Raw genomic sequence first — 26,740 nt, forward strand, 5'->3', positions numbered from 1 at the left:
AATACGAATAATAACTAGAATTTTCCTTTTACTCGTTTCCTCTTTCAAAAAAAGAATTGCTATAGTAGTGATTCTGTATGGGTGTACCTTCAAATCCAATCTTTTTCTCACCTCAGTTCTGCAGTTAGGTGTTCTCCTTGTTATCTAACATCAGGCTGTGCTCCTCATAAGCTCCAAGTTACGCAGACAGCACTGATAGAGCTCCAAAATCCCATCCTTGAGTTTAGCCTGCGAGAGTAAGGATACTGCACGTAGTAAGCATGCTTTTGCTATTTAAAAAAAAGAAAGAAAGAAAACACTCACACACCATAGCATGCAGCTAGGGCCTCAGTTTGACCCTCTGAGCTCTGTTGAAACCTGGATGACAAACTAGATCGGACTGTTTTCATAAAAGTGCGGCCTCAACGACATGTGCTTTTTATTAGACGAAACATACTACTGCCACAGACCAACCTTTCGCTCATACCAGTCTAGGTTAAATGGATTCCTCCAATTACACCTTTTTCTACTTGCTCAGAGCCATATTTTATAGATTGTTCTTTTATATCCCATTGTTTTTGCAGTTTATTTTGTATTTCCAACCAAATTCGAAAAACACAGTCACTGCCTAAAGATTAAAAAGGGGGTAAAACTAGATAAAAAACAAACAAACAAAAAAGAAACTAGATGGACCACTTTAATGTTTACGGAACGGTTCCACAGCAGTCGGCTAATGCTGCACTTCCCCCTACTGGCAGTTTTTGTTATCTCGCTTAAGTGGAACATGGTATGTTATTGTGGGGAGGCATGCATGAATTTCATATAAAACTCAATGTTTTGTTCCTTTTTTACAATTGTTCTGTATTTTTATATTAAGTACTTTTTAATATTTTGGAAAAATATAAATATAGGTGTATAGGCCAGAGAGTTTGGTGACATGACAAATTAGCTAAATAAGCAGTTGAGTACATATTGCAGTTATATATATATAAATATAAATATTTATGCCACGTTTGTAACCACATGCGGTGTCAGATTCGATGTCTGAGCTGAGAAAGTTACGTGTTTACTGTAAAGTCAATGGGTCTGGTCGAGTTCTCAACAGAAGAGTGAGCATTTATTGGCCTTATCCCGAATTGTGTACTCAAAACCTGCAGCCACAGATAGATGTACTGGCCGTACAAAGTCTTTAAAATATATTATTTGCCACCTAATTAGAATCTATTAGACTACAGTGGGAAATGCTAATTAAAACTGTTGAGGTCTTCAACTTCTGTGTTCTTTTAGGCTGAAAACATCGTAATTTATTTTCTGTGCGATTTCTGAATGACCCAAAGTGGCAAAGAGTCGGTTATGGAAAATAATTGAGATTATTACTTATTCTCTGTTGTCATTTTTAACTTCGATTTGTTTTTTGGTTTTTTTTTTTTTTTTTGTCATACTCTGGATACAAATTAAGCATACACACACTGTATGTTACACAAAATGTATTTGACTTCATGTGGAAGCAGTCAAATGTTTTCCATTTAGAGCTTTATATAAATTCTGCCAAAGTGTTGCTTTGTACAGTCAGTTCTGACATTGTTCTTGTTCATTTAGAATAATTTATAACTGGATTTCATCCTTATTTGAATCCCTAATGTTTTTTTCCCCCTCCAGGATCTGAAATATGCCCCCTTCCGTTTTATTTCTTCATTGCTTGGACATGATTGATGTAGAAAAAGGGGGAAATGATCAAATTGTCTTTAATTTTTCTTTTCTTTTTTGGTTCACTTTAATAGCTTTTTAGAACAATTTCTGTTATTGCACATGTTTCTCATGCATTGTGTAAACCGAGAATCGCTTCAAGGTGCTGTGCAATAACTGAATTTTATCGCATTACTACTCTACTGAAGTTGTCTGACAGTTCTTGTTTGTTTGTTCGGGAGGTAATGATTCACCACAGCTGTAAATAAAAGATTGTGTTTCAAAACTGGAATATAACATTAAGTTATAACTACTTATTTTGCATATAGTTCAATTACATCTGATGTTGAGTGAAATTAAAATTGTATTTGATTGTGGGGGAAAGCAGTCAATAGAACATCCGATTTCTGTAATTCATATGAAACAGTAATATACACTGGTGTTATTTTTGTATCTATGTGGCATGCATTACTTATAAACAAATTGGTGGTTCAAAGCAATATGTACAATCTGGTGCGATTGGTATTTTTAATGTCCTGTGTAGCTTAAACCATGCTGTACTTAGGGAAAAAACTGCATTGGAAAATAATCGTAATTGTTCAATATATGTGTTTAATGTTCTGCATGATTACATATGGAATGAGCTGTCCCCAAATGTTTGTTTCCAGAATGAATGTGACACGAATAAACATGCGCGCGCGCACACACGCACACACACACACTCCCTCATTATCAATAGGTATCATTATCAAAGGAAACACACACTGACTCGATGCCATTTCAGAGAGGAATGTTCTGCAACGAGGAAATGAAAGAGTCTCGTTTTTGTCTAGACATCATGAGAGAGCACTGCTCCATTTAAATTTCCTAATTACTGGGGTGTGGGAATTGGGGAATGACTGCCAGAGTATGTGCTTGAAAGATCTCTAGTCTTATTTTTACCAGTTACGCTTCGCTTTGGCTTCGTTTCGTTACTTTTATAGCCATAAGCTGTGGCTGTAGATTGAACTGCCTAATTGCAGAGTGGTACGAGCTTTGATGTTCCATCACCTTATTGTGTGGGTAACCAACTCCTTCCAGACAGCTCACTCTCATCCATGCATGATCCATCAAAGATGAAAGACACTAGCGCAGTAAAGCTGAAGGACTTGCATTTTCAAGGTAGGCTACAGTCGTACTCGAGTCCCCATTTCACTTTCCTGAAATGCACTGATTCCCTTTACTGTCTTTATTCCCTCCCTTTTCCTCTAATTGAGGGCTTTGAGAAAGAGAGAGAGCATTGTTTAATAAACGTATCCAAGTTAGGTTTAGTTGCTTACATCAGCCAATGAACGTGTAGTCTTACATTCAATATCGCAGCTCATTTGTTAATGTTAATTGTTAATGTTAATTTTTCTTGGTATTTATTGTGAATGTGAGGCATTCATCAGAATCATGCCATAGCTATCTTGGGCTATTAAACTTAGGCTTCTGTGGTACATTTAATAGTTTTGCTGAATAAGATCTCTGAAGGATAAGGGCTTTGCGTAGTAGTAGGGAACAAAATGGTGGTGGGGGGGTCTGTTTACAGAAATGTAATGTTTTGTGGTGTTTACTCTAAGCATGCCATCTATAGGATCACAGAAGTGCCAATGGACCACATGGACAACCGGCACCACTGTGTCTGATTTAGTTCAGAGTAACTGATTACAAATTAGAAAACTGTGTCTGATAACTGGGTACTGGAAAGTGTGGCGGCCTTAATTGATTCCGACTGAAAGTGAATCTGATTTGCATTTATTTTAAATAATTTAATTTAAAATGTTGACGGGTTAATCTAAAAAGCCTCATGCTCTGTGTCCTGTCTGTTTACAGTCTCTTTAGATGACAGAATGTGCTCACCTAATGTAATGTAGTTTTAAGGGCTATACTGTGACAGTATGGGGAATATACTGTTACTGAATCCGTGTCTAACGATGAGAAGTTGACCCAAAATGTTCTTGATGGAAAGTAGTGTACGTTTATTTGGTTTGTTTTCCATCATCAAAGTGAGCTCATTTTGATCCATGCTATATTCATGTAAAATTGACTCAACTGTGTCAACCTGTATGCTTCATGATGGGGGAAAAATCACCATAAGCAGCTGAATTACCATTTCATTAATTGTCAATGTGCACTTGGAGGGAATCGAGTAGGTGTTTTGGATTCAGAAAACAATGTGTGTGTGTGTTTTGAAAAGAAGATCTTCGCCCCATCCTATCTGACCGTCATGAACAGTGCAGTCGGTGTGTGTTTTAATTGGCGGGGTAAAAATTCAGATTTTGTTTAGCCCTCCTTTTGTGAGAATCATTATCATGCTGAAATAACAGTCTAGCTTGCTTCAAACTATGCAACAGATTCATTTGATTAAAATATGATAAATTATTATTTTATCAGGTGTCATAACAATGCTCTATCTCTCTCTCTTCCTTTGTTTTTCTCTGTATTCTAGCTTTCTTTTGTCAAAGTGAATTCAGTCGTGCCCATATTTCATCACTTTATACTAACTCAAGTGTATTATCTATGTAATGTATGTGTGATGTGCACACATTCAAGATTTCATTACTTTTTTGTAAGATATGATCATGTGGAATGCCTTGTTTATGTCCTGTCGTTTCAATTTAACAGAAAAAAAAATGAAAAAAAGGATAATCAAGCAATTGAAGTCATTAAACTATATATATATATATATATACAAATCTATATATATAAATAAAGCCATTAGAATTTGAAATACAATGAGGCTCAAGTCCTTGTTTCTTGTGATGTCATTTTTAAACTCCTTAAAAAAAGGATGAAAGCTAGACGAAGATGCCAGTTTACAGCTGTGATTCGTAAAAAAAAAAAAAAAAAAAAACTTGATATTTTTTAGGTCTGACTTACTCATGCACATATGAAAATCTTATCTATTGTATATGATGTCTCTCTTTAACAGCAGAGTTTGAATTCCAATATAACCGGTGTCAGATATTAGGTTTTATATATATATTTTATTACCCTGCATACATTGCCACCAAGCCGTTGTGTGTTCTTCATTATTTTGGAGCACACTTATAAGGCTACATATTCATACTAAAAGCCAAAAAACTTTTCATAGAGACTTTAAACAGGGCACTATTTGAGGGAACAGCCATTTGGGTGTCTGAAACCATTGTGGATGTGATTTGAGTGCACTTATTCAATCTCACATTCAATCCCACTACAGGAACTGTGTTCTAGAAATAAATTTGATATTGATATGAGGGTATAGGGGCGATTTCGGACACGTGTCTGATTAACGTGAATATTATTACTAGTCTTCTTGACTAGATGTCATCCTTTTTTCTTCTTTTTTTTTTACCTTGTAGGATACAACAGGGTCCCTGTCATCACAGTTACATTTTCCAAGTTTTGATTTTAGTTTGGGAGAAATTTCGAATTAATCATCTGTCCACTATAGTGGACCTCATGTATCATTTCAGCTGCAATTCATACTATTATTATGACTGTTGTTTTTGAAAATACTTCATCTGCAGTAACTTTTTTGACTGTAAATAAATGTATTTGTGTTATTAGAATGTGATTTGCATTAACATCAAAAAGTAATGTGATTACATAATGTATGTGATTAGTAATGCATTACTTTACTCATTAAATAAAAAGTAATCTGGTTACGTAATGCACATTACTTTTAATGCATTACTTTACTCATTACATAAAAAAAGTATTACGTAATGCATGTTACTTGTAATGCATTACTTGTTATATCAAAAAGTAATTACTTTTAATGCATTACTTTACTCATTACATAAAAAAGTATTACGTAATGCATGTTGCTTGTGATGCATTACTTTCCTTAAATCAAAAAGTAATCTGATTACGTAATGCATGTTAGGCTACTTGTAATACATTACTCGTATAAGTAACATTAAAAAAGTCTGATTACATAATACGTGCTGTTTACGTAATGCATGTTGCTTGTAATGCATTACTTTACTTAGATCAAAAAGTAAAGTAATCTGATTAAGTATGCATGTTACTTGTAATACATTACTTTATTCGTAACAGTAAAAAAAAATCTGATTACATAATGCACGTTACTTGTAATGCATTACTTCACTCATAACATCAAAAAAGTAATTCGGTTGGGCTATGCATGTTACTTGTAATGCGTTACCACCAACACTGCTCATTACAGATGAGTTTGAAAACACCTGACGCTAGGTTTTCTCAGGGGAGGCTATGTTAAAAAATGTGTCCATCTTGAACATAATCAGAATTATCAGCTAATAAGGGTAAATTGACATATTCTGTTACACTGGAGGGAGCATCTGAGTTGGGTTTCCACAGTTGTAGCCTACCTTGACAGGCTGCAGAGATTTCTGATGGAATCGCATCTTCATGTTCTGAATTCAAAGATATGCGAAGTTCAACTTGTAGAGTTCAATTGGCTTTGCAATATTTCACATTTATATTTTTTGTATATATTTTTTATTTTTTATATGATTTTATTGATTGGTTTGTTAAATACACACAATATTGCTGTATTATGGTTAATACAGCATCTCTTCAGTTTAAGCCATAAATGCATGCTGTCCACTGGACATCTAAAAATATCTTTGAAAAATACGTGTAAAAAAAAATCTTGTTTTTCATGCCCTAACCATGAAACATAGGGGGCAGTGGCGTCATGCCCATTCAAAGTGGCACGTGCCCCCTCAAATTTTTCCTCCCTAGGGTGACCAGAAGTCCCGAAAAATTCGGGTCAGAACACCTGCCTTAATTGTCCCGAAAATTATACTAAAGCAAAATCTTGATATAAAATATTAAAAACTGTCCGTGGAATTTGAGTCGTCCTGCAGCCAGGCCCTTCCAATTGCAGCAGCCGCAGCCGCGAGGACAGTGAATGTGCAGGCAGCCAGCCAGTCTGGCCCTTACATAGTCAACGCATCGGTACGCATACGCGTGCGCAAGGCTACACATCGCTACGCTTCGGCCGCCATTATGCGTCGATGCGTAGCCAAATGTGTCATCCTAGTTTTTGATACGCGACGCGCCGATGCACGCAATACTATGCGTTGTCGGTGGGGGCGACATTGCAAGTAATGTACATAAAAAGGTATATTATTATGTTTACAGAAGAAGAAGATTTGAATACAATGGCGGGCGAAGAGGAAAAGTTATGCGAGCTTGTTCGTATAGGGTCGTCCCGCGTGACGTCACGCCATTTGGAGCAGCCATCTTGACGGTATAGAAAATGCTAAACCGCCGGTGATAATACAGCTCGTCGCAAAATATTCCTATCATTTTCAAATACCAAAAGCTGATCTTGTATTTTATTTAACACTTCTTTAAATCGTTAGAAACACAGGTTGAGACAACAGTCTCAATGACAGTTTATCATACTACAGTGTCACTGCATGGTAGCCTAGTTAACGTTACAAGTATAAAAAAAGTATTATTTAGTTTTTCTTGGATCAAACTAGATTCAACAAATTCATTTAAGATACACTTAATCTTGTTGGTGATTTTGTTTTGTGTTTTTCCCTGTAAACTCAGTTTAAAAATTATTACAGGTAAGTTACTATAATTTGGTGATAAAAATACATTGACCAGCCTTTGCGGTGATGATTTAAAAATCCTTCCCCGCTGACGTCCAAATCAAAGAGTTGCTGACCCATCCGGACTCGTTATATCGATAGCTTTTGTATGCTTTTAATGAAGCTCCGGTGTAGCGTGATGGTAAGTGAATAAGGTAGCTGTCATTCATGAACGATTCGTTCATTGCGTCTGTCCAACACGATCTCATGAACGTGCGTATCTATACCACGAATTTAATTTATCGTGCTATTTATACGCCAAAAATGTTTTTTTTTGTTGCGTGCATATGCTACGCACTGTAATCTCTTGGGTAGGATTAGGGATGGGGAGTGCGTGCGTATTAGGCTACACGCTAAATAATAGGTGGATATGTGTTCGGGGAATTTGGCGGTTAGAAGTATAACGTTTAAACCACTTGACTTGAATGAACGAAATGACTCGAAAAAAGATTCGTTCATTTTGATGAACGACTTCGAACAGGAGAGTCAGTAAAATGATCCGAATTTCCCATCACCTCAATGTCAGGAAGTTTTTCCTACACATTTAATGCCTGTAAAAAGAACTTGTGGTGCTTCATGGATCTATGATTCCTAATTCCTTTATCTTCCTCTTGTATATTTCTTTTTGTGATGCTAATAATAAGTGCGATGACATTACGTGAAGAGTTGTCTGACGGCCGCTGCGCTAATAATAGATAGTGGGGGGAAAAAATCGATTCTGTTCAGTATGGAGATATTTTGCGCACGCAAATACGTATTGCAATATTTAGGCTAATTATATTAATAATTATTTTATTAGTATAATAATATACTAATAATATATTATTACACCATATTATACACGCAATATCAATACTGTAGCGCAAAGTATTGCAATATTTAGGCTAATTATAAAATGATTATACTAATAATTATATTATTAGTATAATAATATACAAATAATTATGTCATTAGTATAATAATATATATTACCCACGGCTATTGCCGTTGAGTAGCTGACGGATGTATTCCGTCAAAATGGCTGACGCGCGGCTAGGGGTCACGTGACTGGGAGATCCCTATACATCCTTTGTTGCCGCCGATGTAAAATCAGCAATATGCACTCCTCTTCAGTTGCCATTTTGATCTGAATATTACGTGACCCGACTCTAGACTCTACTACCCTGCTGCGCGATCGGTGTATTGCATTTCACGCATCGCCGGTGACGCTTGTGTACTATGAAAAGGAGCGCGTAGCTCGCGTCGCTTGCTCGCGTTGCTCGTGTTGACTATGTAACGGCCCTTAAAGGAGTGATTGATTGGTCGCGTCACTGTGTGCAAAAAAAAACTTCGTCTGGGCCTTAATGCATCTGATGTCGGGTTAGGCCTACACAAAGCAAATCATCTACAAAATTATTTAGTTTTCCTATTTAATGACCGACAATTTAGTTGTAATAATAATTTTGCCATAAGGCTTATTAGCGTTAGGCTATAGCCTGAAAGGTCTGATTTAGCCTACACACTGTTACAACAGTAACACATTTTTTTTTGACAATGACATTTGAGTTCATGATTTTAATGGTTTTTTTTTTTTTGGCAGACTAAAGACTAATGACAGACTTTGATCTTTGAATTAAAAAATATGTTTGGTTCAGGTTTGAAATTCATTATCTTTTAATGTAGTCTAATATCATAGTAGGACTACCCCCCAAATCCCTACAGCATAGTTGTTATACAGATCGCTATACATATTGCATTTGATTTGATTACTTTTTTACATTTCTGTCAAATATTAACCATTTTCAAATAAACGGGGTAGTGTTAACTTTATTCAGCACTGAAATCTGTCAAACTTCTTTCAAAGTCCTTCATCACATATTAATATTAAAATAACTTAATTTCAGAGCACCACAAAGTCAGACCTCAGCACCTTTATGTAGGCTACCTTTAATGTAAGATCGTTCTTAGGTCACATACCAATTTAAAATCATAACATAAAAACTGCAATGGCACTGTTTTTAAAATCATGTGTAGTAGGCCTAAGTGTACAGTAAGTGTGTGTGTAAACATGCTTTAATGAAGTAGACTTCAAAAGCTTTTGAATTTGAGCTTACAGTTCTTTCATCAACCTGTCTTTTACATAAACTTACAAAATAGATACTTTAACTTAGTCCTCAGAATCAGATAGAGGAGTGTTGCTGCTAGCTCCGTTAAGGTATTTCTGTCCCTCCCAAACTGCATTGAAATGGTATGTTTAGCAGCCAGAATTTAAAAAAATTTCAGGGGGAGAAACCCCCTGACCCCTAACATGATCCATATCACCCGTCAGAAAACAATTGCAACGTCTCAGATTGTGCCCCCCCCCCCCCCCCCCCCGAATTTTGGCTTGCATGACGCCCCTGATAGGGGGGGGGGGGAAATCCTGACTGAAGTTATCATAATTCATGCATGAAAGGGTTAAGCATCAAAAGAATATTATAAAATATCCGAATAAATAAAATTACATTTAAAGGAAAAACAGTTTAAAAAAAACGTATCTATTATTTAGAGTCAACTTTTATTTATTTCTGAAGATGAGCCCCGGTGAGGGCTATGCTGTAAAATATACACAAGGGTCTTTATAGCGCCGCCATTGGTCAAAACGTATATCTTTTTGAATTTAGAAACGGGGAACTGGTTTTGGCACTGGCAACCGTGCTGACGACACGCATCACGTCAACTTCAACTGACTGCAACTATTCTTAAGAAAACCCCTCACACCTCTCCCTTCTTTGCACAAACTCTTATTCTTTCAAATCTGGAAATCATGTAATCGTTCACAGATAACACGGTGAGTGTGAGTACAATACCAGCACTATCACGCGGGGTCTTAACGGCTCTTTTGCTTCTGAATGTCGCGGGCTAATAGCTTGCGCACTTTAGCTTAGCATTATCGTTTTAGCCACGGAATGGATAATTGAATCTTATCCAACCAACTATCACAACTTATCTTATTATATCCACATGCCCGAACTAGGATAATGGTAAGTAACGTCATTTTAACCTCAAGCGTGTTTCTACGCGCGTGAAATGACAGAAATGTTAGTTTTATGTCGTTAGCTGACAGCTAACGTCACATTGTGACGCCCCCATGGAAATACAGTAGTTTGGGATTTTCATTTTTAAACATTGTTAACAGGTGCTTGAGTGCACTGGATGTATTGTATTTCTATTGAGCTGTCAACCTCGTTTTGAACAAAGATGCACCTATGATAGTACCCAAAATGTTGTCTAGATAGACAGCTCCCTAGGTTTTGATACACAACCCTGTTGGTATATGTAATACATTAGGAGTTGTTTGTTTTAAATGTATAAATGGTTTTCCTCACAGTTATTGATTCAATCATGACCTCGCTGTCATCGTCGTCATTATCTCAGTTGACGGGGTCAAGCTCTTCATGCAGGACTCTTCCCGGGGAAGGGACTCAGGTGAGCAACAAATATGCACATTCACTATATTAACTCTCATTCTTCTTTTTCAAATGGAACAGTTTATTGAACTCTTTGACATGATCATTTAAAAAAATCTTTATATAAAAAAGATGGCAAATGTGTTTTACTTTTTGTGTCATATTTGCTACATCATGCTGTTATGGCTCATATAGTATGATAATAAAGCGAGAATATGGCCCAAACTGTGCAAAAATATAAAATTTTCTGCAATTGCTGATATTTCTATGGCCAAATGTTGAAATTCTGAGAGCTTATATGTAAATCAATGACACTTTTATAACAGGCTACTTGCACAAAATTCATATAAATAAGCAGTTGTCACACTATATCTTATAAAGATTGTATTTAAATTATATTTCAATTTCTGGGATGCAAAATATATAATGCAATACAATGATGATTGAGAGATGTACAAATAAATTTTTCTTACAAGCCTATTATATCAAATTTTGTATTTAAATACAATTACATTTTAACAAGATTTTTCTAAAAAAAGTGATGTATGGATATTAAACCAGTAACACCTTACAATAAGGTCTCATTTGTTAATGTTAAATAATGCATTAACTAACATGAACTAACAATGAGCAATATATTTTTTACAGCATTTATTAACCTTTGTTAATGTTAGTTAATACCAGTGGCGGGCCGTGCATTTCACACCTAGGCCTTCAGTGATGTCCAACCTGAATTAATAACTTTTAATAGTGTAGCAGCGCACGCACATACTCTCTATAATTGTTGTGAATTCCTGTTTTTATTTTGCACCGGCAGTTATAGGGTTAATTGCGGTGAGTACGGGAAAGGCCGGGTAGAGAGAAATGAGCGAGTGAGTTCGGCTTTTGTGTTAGTGTACAATGGTTCTTGCGTTCCGTTTATAAATTCAGAAACGGATCCTCCCTTTTCTTATCCTTAAATGGTTACAATAGTATTAATGTTTGAAAAAAGAAGTTGCTTCGATCATAAATTTACAAGAAAAATTAGGATGAAAATCATATTCACCACGGACAAAAACGGGGGCAAAAAATGCATTATACTCTCCAAAACTACTGAGTTTTTTTTTTTACACAAATCCATCCTAATTTCTTTCCTCAAAAAGACTTAAATTACTTGGTTGTACAGGTTGTCTGTGCGTTTCAGTCCCAACAACCTTTTCTATCGCCATCGAGGCTAATGTGCTGAAAGTCGAATCTGTCCCGTCGTATTTCTGGCATAAGTTTTAATTCGCTTTAGTGCTGAGAGTGTCTGCTCGACAGAAGCAGTAAGTTAAACAGGGAAAACACCTCAAAACATGACGACGTTACAGCTGACACAAGCACTCACGCAGATTTTTGAACGATATCAATGAGATCAGCGGGACTTTTGCCTTTAAAATCAGTCCTGGCATTTACAGTCAGTTCTGTTCTTACCCCGGACAGATCGATAAAGTTCCGTGACTCTGCGTATTAAAGCTGAATAAGGGATTTTTTCCGGTAGGTTTGAACCTGCTGGTGGTCGAGGAATGAAAGAAACATTCATTTGTGGGTTGAAAAACTATTAAATCTACAGGAATATATTTTAGTTTAGTTCGTTACAGATGTGGTTAGCTAGCTCTGACTACCAGTAATAGTAGTACACGGTCTGACCATCCAATCAAAGGACGTGAGAATGCCGACGTCATTGTACGCATGCTAGATGGCCCCGGTGCAGTCAACTCGAAATCTGATTGGCTGATTAAATCTGACTGATTATCTGATTGGTTAAAGCAACAGTTTCATTGCCATTCATTTTAAGTTACAGGCGCCCGCACTGTCGATTCTGAAGGCCTGAAGGCAGATTTATTTGACCCTGGCAACACATGATGGCTGAAATATGATTGGATAAAAGCGCTAAAATAAATATACACTGGAAGCAGCGCAACCAAGAGAAAAGCTATTTAAGAGAATGGACTATTGGAAATAATTTAATACTCATTCATACAATAAAATATATTAAAGTGCAAGTCAGTGATTCTGATAGTGTTTAGGCCAGCAGAGAAGGCCTTGCTGGCCCTGACGGCCCACCACTGGTTAATACAGATGTTCATGTTAGTTCACAGTGCATTAATTTTAACAGATACAACTTTTTATCTTAAAAATGTATTAGTAAATGCTGAGTCTAACATTGATTAAGATTAAAGGTGCTATCAGAGATTTTCAGGCCCAAAAATAAATGTTCACATTCATCTAATCTTTCATAACAATCCGCTAGTTGCCCGTCCCATAAGCATGCCGACCAAAAACCGCGTCTCTGTAGGCAGCCTAGGCTCTGAAATCTGCACACAAAAACAATTGGTTTCACCAACACTCAAAACCAAAATAAACAGTGTTCCAACCAATCACCGACAGGGGGTGAGTGTTGTGAGGTTTTGCGCTCGTGCACGGCTGCACGCGAAGTCGGAGGCGGATCTGAAGAAGCCAGCGTCTATCAACGACCGAATGTGAACATGTCTGAGTCAATCTCCAAAAGGAGGAGGAGGAGGATTAGGGAATACCATCGTGTTTATTCAAAGACACGAATAGTGATCGGGAAGGCTTTTGAAAGGTGGAGAGAACTAAAAGAATTCAAAAAATTTAAATCGGACGCCGAAGTTGCACTATTTCTTCTTGACAGGTGAGTAGCTGCTAATGCTGAATTTTTTGGATGTGAACTGTGTGTGAAAATATCCTTCTTAAAAAAAATGAGTGAAGCTCGACTAAACTTGGGTAGCTCTAGCTAACGTAGGCGACATTATGCTGAACAGGTTTGTTTGGGATCTCGCTTCAAAAACAAACAGAAGTGACGTCACCCACAATCGCTGATAGCACCTTTAATAAATGCTGTAGAATTATTCCTCATTCTTAGTTCATGCTAACTAATGTGGTTAACTAATATTAACAAATGAAACTTTATTGTTAAGTGTTATCAGTAAACCTAAATTGCTTCAGTCCAGTACTTGAAATATTACTAACAACATAAAAGTTAACTTTATGAAGCTTATTAAAGATTTCACAGCATAAAGACGTGTACCACAACCACATTTTTACAATTATACTATAAAAGTCCTTTTACTTACTAAAAAGACTGAACTCTCAATCAGAGGGTATGTAGTAGATTGTATGCAACAGGTTTTTCAGCAAAGATTTGATCATGTTGATAATTTCGAGACCTTAGAAATCCATCGAATATGATACAGTAGGCTTCATAGGGTTAAACATATGATTCCCCCCCATTGCAGGTCCACCCCAGAGCTCCTCTACTGCAGATCCTGAGAGTAGCAGGTGCTCGGGAGGAGGTGTTTACTCTGAAGGAGGTGAGGAGTGTGTACGAAGGGACCTCTGCGGATTGACAAATGCTGTAGATATTAAGAGTTTGAACTTGTCTGATAAGGTATATTTAAATAAGGCAGTGTTTTTTATTAGGTCATGCACTACCTGGGTCAGTACATCATGATGAAGCAGCTGTATGACAAACAGAGACAACACATCGTCCACTGTCAAGATGACCCACTCGGAGAGCTACTGGAAGTTGGGAGCTTTTCCGTTAAGAACCCCAGGTGAGCTCATAGCTACCAATAAGGAGATTTAAATGGAAGAGAAAATAGAGTCGGCTCTCTCTCATTCAAGTCAGCTGGTGACATCAATGGCTGACAATATCTAGATATAAATTTGTTATATTGTTTGGTGCTCAGCCCTATGCACTTTAAATAGTGTTTGTCAGAAAATGCTTACTCCACCTTTAAAGTCACTATTTACTCGCCCTGATGTTGATCCAAACCTGTATGATTTGTGTCCTAATGTGGATGGTTATAAATGGTTATGTTTTGAGAAATGTCTGGGGGTTTTTTCCTGTGTGGGTGAACTTTAACAACCTACTCTGAAAACATGAATTGCTCGGGGTGATGCATCACCCCATCTCTTAACTTTTGTGTTATTTAGAGAAATCAACATATTTTAGGTATTTATGTCTTTCTTTTCTGCCCTTCGTAGCCCTGTGTATGAGATGTTGAAGAGGAATTTGTTTATTTTGAATAATTCGGGTAAGTCCATCCTCCTTGTTGTTGAATTTATTTTGAATGATCTGAAGTATAAAAATGTCTCACAGACTTGTCACTCTGTCTTTTAGCACTTTCACTCTCTTGCTTTCTCTCATTTTGATTAGCCCCACCTTTCATTTTGAGGTGTGTGTGTGTTTGTATGTCTGAATGTGATGTTTATGCTACAGTAGGTATGTAAAAACTTGTTTATTTATGGTTTCAACTTTCTCATTGTATTATTAGGTTAGTGTACTGTGCAATCTTCATACAGGAACTTAAGAAACTTGATTTAAAAAAAGAAAAGTTAAATAAAATATTAAATAAAATAATAATAATAAACAGTGCAAAACTTTCTGCAACAGTATTGCATTTTCCGCCACTGATTGAGGCATTAAGTCTGGGCCAAGTGTGATTGACGTGTGCTTGGTGAATAAAGGGCGGGTTTTTTTTCTTTTGTTTTGTTTTGTTACTATGTCTTATTTGAAATACAGATGCAGCAAAGAATCTTTCTGTCGGCAAGGATTCTAATGAGTCTCCAAGTGAAGATCCTGGTCAGGTAAAACTACAGCATGGTGCACAGGAGAAACAGTGTCTGTAACTCCTCTTCATGGCAAACAATTGATCAGAAAATCAAATGTAATCCTTTCGTGATATATTTAATTTTATTCATTTTGTTAAGGCTGATATAAGTGCATTGTACAGGGCATTTTTGGTACCAAATGTATTTTTCTTTTGCTTTAAAATATGATTTAGGTTATCAAGTGATTGCTTTATTTCAACATGCAGTACTCACAGCGACCATTTTATACAGCTTTCCCCTTTTTTATTTACGCTCTAATCAACCAGTTACTTAAATGTAGTGATTGTCTCCCCAACCTTTCACATCCTTTCTTTCCATTGTAGTTGCTCAAAGTTTTGCTACAGTGCATTTTTGTGTGGAGAATTGCATCGTGATCAATAGACTGTTTGCCATGAAGGGGAGGGTGGCAGCTGTCTCCACCAGCCGTATCTGTACAGAGTGGCACCGTCTCTGTACTTCCCCACTGCCGGCCTGGCCTGGTGGTCCTTCTGGAGAAGCCACCAGCATGGGCCTGGCTGCTGGGGGACAGAGTACCTGTCTCTGTTTGTCGCTCAGAGTTTCCTTCTCTGCGTCGCTGCTTCTTTCGGTAGGACTGCAGCTTCCTTCTCAGTTCACTGGCCCTCTTCACCCCTCATACACCCATCCACATTTAACACCTTACGGTTGTGTGTTGGCAGAATGAAGTTAGGTGGGGTTGGGAATAGCAGTCTGGGATGAGGTCACTGGTACCGTCATGCATTTGTGCTTTAAATAGAAATGTGTTTTGTGATCTATGCTAATAATATGAACTTTTAAAGGTGTTATGATTTTGGATTGGCTTTTTTCCATCCAATATTACGTATTAGTGGTGTGGTATTATTTAGGTACCTGATGTCTGTTTGTTTGCTGCCACTCCATTTGCAATTTACATTACAAAACAATACAGCAGCAATGGTGTTTAATATCTTTTTTTAGAAAGTTCCTATTATTTTCCCCTTCCCTCTACTTGTGAGGACGTGGCCTTTTGTCGCCACACCCACGGGCACCTGCTGTGAAGGAACTGCCGTCCTACCGAGTGTCATGTCACTACTATGTGCTTATTCTGCTTTTTCCTTACTGTGTAGGTGTCCAGTGGGTCGATTAGCTCTGGACAGGCTCTCATTGTTGGCAGTACCAGCACTGGCGCTACACAGAGCTGCTCACAGCGCAGGCCACGCGATCCTGATGAAGGTCAGCATGAACCAACAAACACTGCACTCACATTAGACAGTGTAAAGAACATGACTTGCAATTGTAATATGTATTTAAAGATCAGACACCTCTCTATCCTGACAGACTCCTCAGACGGCTTACCCAGGTCTGCTTGCAAACGGCCAAAGCTGGATGTGACTCTGGAAGAGTGGGACCTTTCTGGGTTGCCCTGGTGGTTTCTGGGTAACCTGCGAAGTAATTACACTCGCCGAAGCAATGGCTCAACTGATATTCACACCAATCAAGTAAGAGGGCAAGCTCCCCAGAACATAATTCATATGGCTATTTTCTTATTCACGAAGAAGAACTTTGAAAAAAAAAAAGTACTCTATAGTCTTATTGTAGTCAAGTAAATGTAGTGAGACTGTCACACAACTAGACTGAGGGAACAGCTCTCTCCTGTACAGGATGAGGACACGGCCATCGTTTCTGACACCACAGATGATCTTTGGTTCCTAAATGAGGCAGAAAGCGAGCAAGTGAGTGTGGACATGAAGGAGGCGGTGCTTGAGCAGGGAAGTGATGCAGAGTCTCCACATGAAGAAGAGGAGACCAGGAAAGACAATAAAGATGACAGGAAGGTAATGTTACTTGCTTTTTTTCTTCACTGACTATCGTTTTAAGATGATGGACTCATCATAACCAGCTGCTTAAAATGCACTTTCAGATGCAAGAAGAACAGGATGATGACTCCCAGTGTTTAAGTGATGACACTGATACTGAAATCTCCACACAGGTAGACATATCATCAGGAAATCATTAGGAAAATTGTGCTCTATATCATACCTGCCAACATGTACGCATTTTGCGTAGCGGGCACGCATTTTGACCTCAAAGTACGCTGGTACGATTTGTCACTCTAAACTACGCAAAAACCTGGTGACGCCTCTTTGCACGCGCAGTCCTCAAATCAAGCGACAGCAAAAGAAGAAGAGTTCGACCAATCATAGCGCTGGGTTCATTCCCCACATTGCAAGCGGAGATGATTGACAGATGCGTAAGTCCTATAATTAAAAAGACACTGAAAATCGACACCAATAAAGAATCCACGCTCCACTCGCACGCGCCCGCCGTCTGACTGATTTAAGCGAGGACAGTCGGCCTACAGTCACGGTACTTCTGACTCCTGAAGGTAAACGGACTGGGGTGGATGTGGAAAGTTGAAATATTGTATTTGAGTTCATTTTAAAAATGGATTGGTTATCACACGGGACGGGAGTGATCGCATGGATTATTTAAAAAAAATACTCCGTAATTCATTCATGGTAACTCAGATAAGAGAAAGACATTCAGCCATGCAAATTATTAAAATGCTCAAGTAATGTTGAACAATAAATCTAAATAAAATTGAAATCGCTATGTCTTAGTGATTATGAAAGTGCTGTGATGTGTGGATGACTAAATCCGGAGAAACAGGCATTTATTTTTTCATTATCAGTGTTGAGAAACGTATCGCATGTGTTACGTGTCGTTATGTATTATGTTAACTAAAGTACCGAATTATGTTACATATTTATTTTGAATGAAAACTAGCGAGTTAGTTGGCGAATTTATGGATTAAAAATGACCGTTGTATGATAGCCTATCATGTATCAGTGCTGCGCGAGCTCTCTCACAAACACAGACTCGCGCACACAGAGAGAGAAGATATTTATACAATAAAAATTGACAGGCAAAGTTCTTTTATGTCAAAATGTCAAAGCTTTTTCCATTCGTGTTTTTAAAATTCGTTAAATGACAGACGCTTTACTGTTAACAGCCCTCATGTCGGATTCGTCTTATTCGAACACTTATATTATTGGTCATGTGACAGCCAGGACTCCTGTCTATTCAATGTTAACTGTTTTCTATAAATATGTTTGGATTGGCTAAAGTTTATTCAGCTAATGTGTGTCCTGTTTGTAGCCTAATGTTCAAATGCAAAAACAGCACGTCACAAATATAAGCCCTTTTCCCTGTGGGATTTAATATCATATTTGTATATTGGAATAATAAATTAAGTAGCCAATTTAAAATAAATAACATGTAGGCTACACACCGTTTTTTTGTTTTTTTTTTTATTATTTTTTTTTTATTACTGTTATCTAGGGGTTTCTTAATTTTAGACTAACTGACCAGCACAGATTATATGGAATACAATATCAATCATGAATAAAGAAATAGTGTTGAGTAGGATTGAAACTTTGGACTTTCACTGTTGCATTGCAGTGCAAGTTAAATTTTCTATTTGTCTCAAATTAAAAAACCTTTAGAATTATGAAGATAGGCATGTGTCTGTGTGTGTCTTGCATTCTCAAAATAAGGACAAAAATATACGACGGGGGGGGGGGTTGTACTCATAATATTTCTTCTAGGTTGGCAGGTATGCTATATTAGTGATCATGTTTTTTATAATGAATATTTTACTCTCGCCAAGGCTTCATTTATGTGATAAAATACAGTAAAACAGTAATATTGTTAAAGGTTATTTAATATTTATTTTTGTGATTGCAAAGGAAAATTTTCAGCATCATTACTCCAGTCTTCAGTATAACCTGGTCCTTCAGAAACTATTCTTAAATGCTGATTTGGGGCTCAAGAAACATTTCTTTTTATTATCAATGTTGAAAAACAGTTGTGCTGCTTAATATTTTTTGTGAATACAGTGATACAATTTAACATAAATTTTTTGAATACAGCGGAACATCTTAATCCTTTATTTCAGGATTTATTTGAAGCAGCTTTTATTTGAAATTCAAATTCTTGGTCAATTTAATGCGTTCTTGTTGAATAAAATCTTGTAGACCCCAAAATTAAGAATGGTAGAGAATAATGGAAAAAAAATGAAGAATCATAGGGTGTATTAAAAATATTGTTTGATTGCATGTAAGTTGATTATGTTTCTATTTTTTATTATTATTTTGTCAAATAGTTATACGTGGATAAAAGGCACAACTTATTCAAATGACCTTATCTTCTGGCAGGATGCATGGCAGTGCTCAGAGTGCCGCAAATTTAACACCCCTCTTCAACGGTACTGCATGCGCTGCTGGGCTCTGCGGAAAGACTGGTACAAGGATTGTCCTCGTCTCGTACACTCCATCTCTGTTCCAGACATCCCCGCCTGCATTTCACGTCCTGAGAGGGAGGAAGACGAGGAGGATGATGGAATCGACATGCCTGACTGCCTTAGGACTGTGTCTGACCCTGTCGTCCTCCCCTCGCACCACGTCTCTAGAAACATCCCCCCATCATCCGCTTCGTCGTCAAAAGGAAAGGGTCCTTCCCAGCTTCACCCCCACTTACAGGAGAGCTCAGAGGGTGACAGCCAGGACACGCTGGACATGGAGACAGAATGCCAACCCGAGGCCTTGCTAGAACCCTGCAAGCTGTGCCGAGTGCGGCCGCGAAACGGCAATATCATCCATGGCCGCACAGCTCACCTGATCACCTGTTTTCCCTGTGCCCGCAAGCTGCACAAATTTCATGCTCCTTGCCCGGGCTGTGGCCAGGTTATACAGAAGGTCATCAAAACCTTCATAGCATGACCGAAACATCTTCAAGCCGCACGCATGTATTAAACACACACTCGCTTGCTACTTAAAAAAAAAGTTTATATACACAATATATACGCAAGGAGGCAGAGAAATTGACAAACGGTTGCTGGGCTAAAATGAAAATAGTACAATGTATCTATAATAATTTTATTGTAAAGTACAAATCGAGTATAAATAATGTACAGAATCTAACTTAAAGAAACTGGCCTCATATTGATAGTTCGCCATTGTTTTGTTACCGTAACTTGGCTAAAGACAGTTTGCTACTGCCTTATTGGGAAGATATGCATAATTAAAATCCTAACCTCTGTACAGTCCACTCAGTTTGTAATTGCACATTTAAAATGCCTTTCAATGTACTTGACAAACTTTGGTTTTACTTTATTTTAGAAGATTTTTCCCCTTGTGGATTTCTGGCACTTAACTAAAGCATCACTTAAGTTGACCTGGTGAAAGGTTTTTCTTTAGACAGGTGCTTGAAACTGATTAAATGGGAATATTTATTTATTTATAAACTTTGGTTTTTGTAGATGGCATCTAATAGAATGACCAGTCAACAGTTCCAAGTCATTCCTGTGCTATGAGAAGAACCAATTATATTACAGATTGTGAAGTATTACAACACCTTTGGATGTAGAGGTGGTACAATAGAAAAGTGTAATTAGACCAATGGCCACGGTTTTTCCTTCCAAACCCTTTGGTTGCTTATGATGCTCGGCTCCTTGTTCCTTTGTTTGTTTGTTTTGTTTTTTTATTCTATACCTGAACAGATATGATGTATGATTAAGGACTAATTGTGTTCAATTCTGTTCAACCCTCTGCCTTTCCTTCTAATTCAGATTTCCTGTCATCCACACACACAAGTGTTCTTTTATGAAGGTTAAGGAACATTTATTAGTGGAAGGATTTCTTATTTTCCACAGAGCTGCCAGGTGAGATGATGTTTATGGGACAAAAAAAGTGTTTTGAAAGCAATGTCGGCCATACTTTTTTAAATAGTGCTTTATTTTGCAGAAAGTTCATCTGTATTGTTGGCCGTGAAATTTACCAGAGCACTTCTGTTATGTGGGAATTTAGGGTTATTGTCCTCTGCTTTTCTTAATAATGCGTTGTTTCCCGTAACAAAGTGGATTCAGTCTCTGTTGTGTATTATGTAAGCGCAGCCATAAAGGACTCTTTGAAAAGGAATTCTGTTGTTCTCAGCCACCAGAGGGCGAAATAGCTTTTCACATGCAGTAAACGCATGGGACTAGCTTTGCTTATTTCTAATTAATGCTGTGTTATTTACCTTTTGTGGATGCGGAGGCTGTATTACAATCCCATCCAAATTTACCTGAACTTTCTTGTGTGGTATAAACACTGCTATTTCACTGCCATTATGCCTCATAATATGGAACCTAAAACAAATTCATTCTAAGCCAATGACGTTATAAAATGAAGTTTTTGTTTGTTTACGTGTTTGTTTTCCAAACATTGTTTCTGTTTAGATTTAGTCTGAGCAGTAATTTTTTTTTTTGTCGTTTTTAAAATGTAAAATAAACAATCAAACCAATGGAAAGGATGCTCTGGTCATTGTACTCATCCTCATTGCTGTATTTTTATTTTGACTATAACTATGCATTTCAGAGCATACATCTTCAGCATATTTTGCAACAGATGTGACTATATTTGTTATGCAACCTTTACTATACATCTGTTACAAAATAAAAAAAGTAAGTTTCTTTTTTTTTCTACCACAAGGAGGCAGTAACAGTCTTTTAGTTTCTTAAGAATCATTTTGAAAATCTTTGGGAGCCTAACATAATGCTTTGCTGCCTTTTGAGGTTGGCCTTTGGAGCTTTTGCATAACCCAACCATTTAAATAGTTTATTTTTATAAACATAAAAGCCAGTTTGTTCATGATGCATATTCTGGACATTGAAATGTTGGTCAAATTCTTGGTGTGTCTGAAGACTGTGAACATGAAATTCTGCTTGTTTCTGTCTTTCAGGGCTGTCCAATAGAAGCAGTGATGTAACTGGAAATCAATAACGAAAGTGTCTCGAGGGGTGAGTCTCCATGCTGAAGGATAATTAGGTTCTTCCTCTAATCACACCTCTAATCTCTCACCATCTCAGGTCTTTGTCTTAATGGGCCTACCATCAGGTTGGATCTGTTAAACTGGCAGTAGCTGGTCGCTGTGAGGTTCACACATAATCAGCTCAATGTCCTTTGCCATATCACTAGTAGAAGGACGAGACAATTAGGAGCCCTCAGCGTTTCAAGCTTCAATTTGACATTTTCTTTGCATTTTTCATGCTTTGTGATCTCATAATGAAGAAGAAACTCCCCTTTCTGTCTTTCTTTCTATTGTTTATTAATTCTCTCTCCTTTACACGCACAGGCCGTTGTTTTAACTGTGTGTTGTGTTTATGCAGGAACCAGGCTGACATGTTAATGAGCTTTGTCTTTAGGTATGTTTCTCCAACATGTCTTACATTATGTGCCTTTTAGGTGGTGTTTGAGAAATTGGTATTGACAATTCATGAAGGAACTATTCGACCACATATGCCCAAGTTGCTTGGTAGCATTTTCAGGCTCAAAAATTCATCCATTGCTGTCATGAATGCAGAGACAATAACGTGAATTTCATTAAGTAAGATTCCCCTAATGATAAATACTTATTCGAAATCCTGAAATAGCTTGATGCATTGGCTGCTAATGGCACAGCTTAGATCTGCCTGTACAATGAGTCATACACCACAGTCACACGGGAGGAATGACGTCTCATTGTTTTCACTTATACAGTCATGGTCAGACTTTTTAAATAACTGCAAATGATTTCAAAATGATATCATTATTTATTTACCCACCCTGATGTCGTTCCAAACCCCCAAGACTTTCATCTTCATAAAAAACACAAATGAAGATCTTTTTGATGAAATCTGAGAGATTCCTGTCCCTCCATTGACAGCTACGCAACTACCACTTTGATGCTTCAACAAGTTCATAAAGAGATTGTAAAACTAATCCATATTAATTGAGCGGTTTAGTCCAAATTTTCTGAAGAGACACGATGTTCGCTTGACGTGGGAGAACCAATGAGGTTCATTCTCATGTTACGCATCACTTTTGAGCTTCTGCAGAAACCAATAAGGTTTGTTCTCAGGCGTCAAGCAGGCTCGGTTGAGCTTCTGTTTATGTTCGCTGATCAATGTTTATATGTGAATAAAAGCCTAAACTCAATCTCTTCATAAAATAAAGCGATCGTGTCTCTTCAGAAAATTGACTAAACCGCTCAAGTCATGGATTAGTTTCACTATACCACTTTGATGCTTCAAAAAGTTCATAAAGAGATTGTCGTGTAGCTGTCAACGGAGTGACAGATCTCTCAGATTTCATCAATAAGATCTTCATTGTGTTCCGAAGATTAATGAAAGTCTTACAGGTTTGGAACGAAACAAGGGTGAGTAATTAATGACAGAATTTTTATTTTTGGGTGAACTAACTATTTAAGGTACAACAAGGCTGCCGCACCTTTCACATATACCATTTAAAAGTTTAGAGCCTAGTTTTTAAAATATTTTTAAGAAAAGTCTCTTATGTTCACCAAGGCTGCATTTATTTGATCAAAAATACAGTAAGGCAGTAATACTGTGAAATATTATTACTATTTAAAATAAGTTTTCTATTTGAACATTTTAAAATGAAACTTATTACTATGATTGCAAAGCTGAATTTTCAGCATCGTTACTCCAGTCTTCAGTGTCACGTGACCCTTCAGAAATCATTCTAACATGTTGATTTGGTGCTCTAGAAACATTTCTTATTATTACAAATGTTGAAAAACAGTTGTGCTGCTAGTTTTCTTTTTAGGATTCTTTAATTAATAGAAAGTTCAAAAGAACAGCATTTATTTGAAACTTAAATATAAATTATCACCGAATTTGTATTTATTCCTTCAATATAGATGAGTTGAAATGCAGAGCTGAATGTGGAGTGTTATAGTAGATGTGGAGACCTCTCACATGGATATATGTGCACACGCTCTCATGCCCTACCTAAAACAGCCCAGTTCTACTCCATTAACCAGTGTCACTTCCCATTTCTGGGCTCTTGCTCCCCCGTTCCATATTCCATTATCCTACTCACACGGTCTGCCTTCCTTCCCCTTATGGGGAAATCGATAGCCACACTAAATAGATTTCACAATCAATTTTTCTATCATCGTTCCACAAAACTGCTTCCTGGCTTTGAAAATGGGAACGCCTTAAAGGAAAGGAAAAAGAGAGCAACAGGATGTTTAAAGCGTTCAGATTCCTGCTGGCCTGGTCTTGAACAGCTGAGGTTAAGGGTGTATGTAGTATGTAGCCTGAAAAGTTTTTAGGTGAATGTTTTGTATAACATTGCAAAAAGTGTTGCTATAAGCCAGTTAAGTCATGGCAAGGATTGTATACATTGTCGTTCAAAAGTTTGGGGTTAGCTTCTTTTTTTGTTTGTTTTTAAATAAATGAATACTTTTATACAGCAATAATGGATTCAATTAATCAAAAGTCACAGTAAAAACTTTGATGTTGTAAAAAAATAATTTCAAACAAATGCTGTTCTTTTTACTATCTAGATAGTAATAAGAAAGAATGATTTCTGAAGGATGTGACACTGAAGACTTGAGGAATGATGCTGAAAATTCAGCTTTGCCATCACAGGAATAAATTACATTTTTAAATATTACAATACAAAATGGTTATTTTAATTGTAGTACTGTATTACTGTATTTTTGATCAAATGAATACAGCCTTGGTGAGCATAAGAGAACATAAATCTCTTCTTTCAAAAACATTCAAAACTGACTCGAAGTGGTAGTGTACCGAAAGCAAAGTCTGTCTTTTAACTGGATGTGTTATTTAGTTGGGTTAGTAATAAAATGTAAGATCTAACATACTCCAACAAGATTCTCTTCAAACTGTTGTTCTGTCCTTGACAGTAGTTGAGACAAGTGAGCACAGACGTAGGCTGTTTGTGCTATTATCTGCTATGCCCTTTAGAATGTACAGCTTTGTTACAGCATGGAACAATGTAGAATATCTGTGGTGTGACATGAAAATTGCCTTCAATGTTAAAATTTTAAAATGTGTAACTTTGAGGACTTTTAAAATAATAGTATTTGAATCTTCTCTTTAAAAAAGAAAATATCAAAACGTGATGTTTAAAACTTGTTCTGGAGTCCCTCTATTGTTAATATGTTTGGTGTAATTGTCTTGTTGGAAGAACGTGTGATTTTTCTCATTGTTTGTGCAGAGAGTATTGATGGAGAATCATTTTCAGGCAGTGCTTTGATGGTGCTTCCTCTTCACGATAATTTAACCAGCAGTGCCCGCTGTGACATCCAAACATTCATTTGTCAATACGCGAGTAATGATTCCTCAACAGTGGAATGGAGTTTTTATACAGAATGGCCAAGCAGTGTCCTCATTAAAGATGATTTTTTCATCAATGTCATCAATGACCTCTTGCATCACGGGGACTGCATGTTTCCGTAAATACAACATTTCTTGTCTTTTTGTCATTGTGGAATTTTCACTTTCCAAAAATCGAGTCTGGCTAAAATGTTTTTGCAAGGCACTTATATATATATAGATGTGCTTGAGATTTTTTTCTTTAAAGTTATATATATATTAATCTTAATACCTGAGCCAGTAATAGACCAAATGTCACATTATGTCAGTTGACTAGTGTAGCATTTAATTGTGAATTATATTTTTTGACTTGGGCTAAAACCAAATAAACGATTCTCAAGCTTGAGGCAATGAAATCCAATGTACTTCTATCTCTTATTGATCAGAAAATTGAATCGAGAAGGTCATTTATTAAATCACAATTCAGCAAACCTACCGTTTACGTACTTTGGCTACAGATAGTGCTGCTCACTTGATTGGAATATTCCTTTGATTTTGCACTGTAAACATTTTTTTTTTTTTACCTCCATTAAATGGCAAAGTTACTGTTCAGTGGTGCATTGAGCTTTATAGTTTGGCATTTCTAGCCTTGATAGATTGGAGAGGGTCCACTTGAGTGTGAAGGATGCAGTAAGTGTTACAAAACAGAATCCTGCTGTCCCACTTTCAATCTTCCCTTAAATAATGGTAATGTGCAATTATAGTCATCCACAATTATGTATGATTTCTGCAAAGCATAACACTATTATGTTGCCTATAAACCACTGCCCCCTGCCAAACATATGTGTCACTATTTTTTTCCCTCTTCAGGCATTAATCAATCTCTCAAAGTTCCTGTTTTTAGACAGCAGGCTCTTTGTGGTAATTCTGAGGTATGTAAGAGCACTGGAGGGGGGAGTACTGAAGATGGATGTACTATTTGCTGCTGAGAAGAAGAGCATCACCAGCCTGAGGCTCTTTTCTCAGTGAATTTAAGAAGCCGAGGGCAGTTTTGCAAATCTCTATAAACTGGCGTGACTTCTTGTGGTGATTCCATTTCAAAAGACTGAATATTTGTTCCTATTATAAGTGGAGGATATTTTTCTCCAGTTAACTCTAAGGTGGTTCTGTGAAATGATGCCCCTTTTAGACCAACAGCATAAGGGCTCCATGAAACATAATAACAGATGGAAACGTAGCCCAAAATCCTGATT

The 26,740-nt window shown here is 37.1% G+C and overlaps 1 protein-coding gene across 3 annotated transcripts; it reads left to right on the plus strand.

The window, feature by feature from the left end:
* The first annotated feature begins 9,966 nt into the window (after positions 1-9,966).
* On the plus strand, positions 9,967-20,767 carry mdm4 (MDM4 regulator of p53). 3 transcript variants are annotated; one of them, XM_056269818.1, is made up of 11 exons: positions 9,967-10,071; positions 10,612-10,709; positions 13,969-14,043; positions 14,153-14,286; positions 14,720-14,769; positions 15,258-15,322; positions 16,450-16,555; positions 16,661-16,821; positions 16,969-17,157; positions 17,244-17,312; positions 19,540-20,767. In XM_056269818.1, the coding sequence occupies exons 2-11, from the start codon at positions 10,626-10,628 to the stop codon at positions 20,101-20,103; spliced, it is 1,497 nt and encodes a 498-aa protein (XP_056125793.1). In that variant the 5' UTR covers positions 9,967-10,071; positions 10,612-10,625; the 3' UTR covers positions 20,104-20,767. The 3 variants fall into 3 exon arrangements, with proteins under 3 accessions (XP_056125793.1, XP_056125795.1, XP_056125794.1); XM_056269820.1 differs by having other exon boundaries at positions 16,984-17,157; XM_056269819.1 differs by lacking the exon at positions 9,967-10,071 and adding an exon at positions 10,122-10,264.
* The last annotated feature ends 5,973 nt before the right edge of the window (positions 20,768-26,740 follow it).

This window comes from Rhinichthys klamathensis, unplaced genomic scaffold (assembly GCF_029890125.1).
Source record: "Rhinichthys klamathensis goyatoka isolate OS25496 unplaced genomic scaffold, OSU_Roscu_1.1 h1tg000291l_1, whole genome shotgun sequence".
Classification (NCBI taxonomy): Eukaryota; Metazoa; Chordata; class Actinopteri; order Cypriniformes; family Leuciscidae; genus Rhinichthys; species Rhinichthys klamathensis.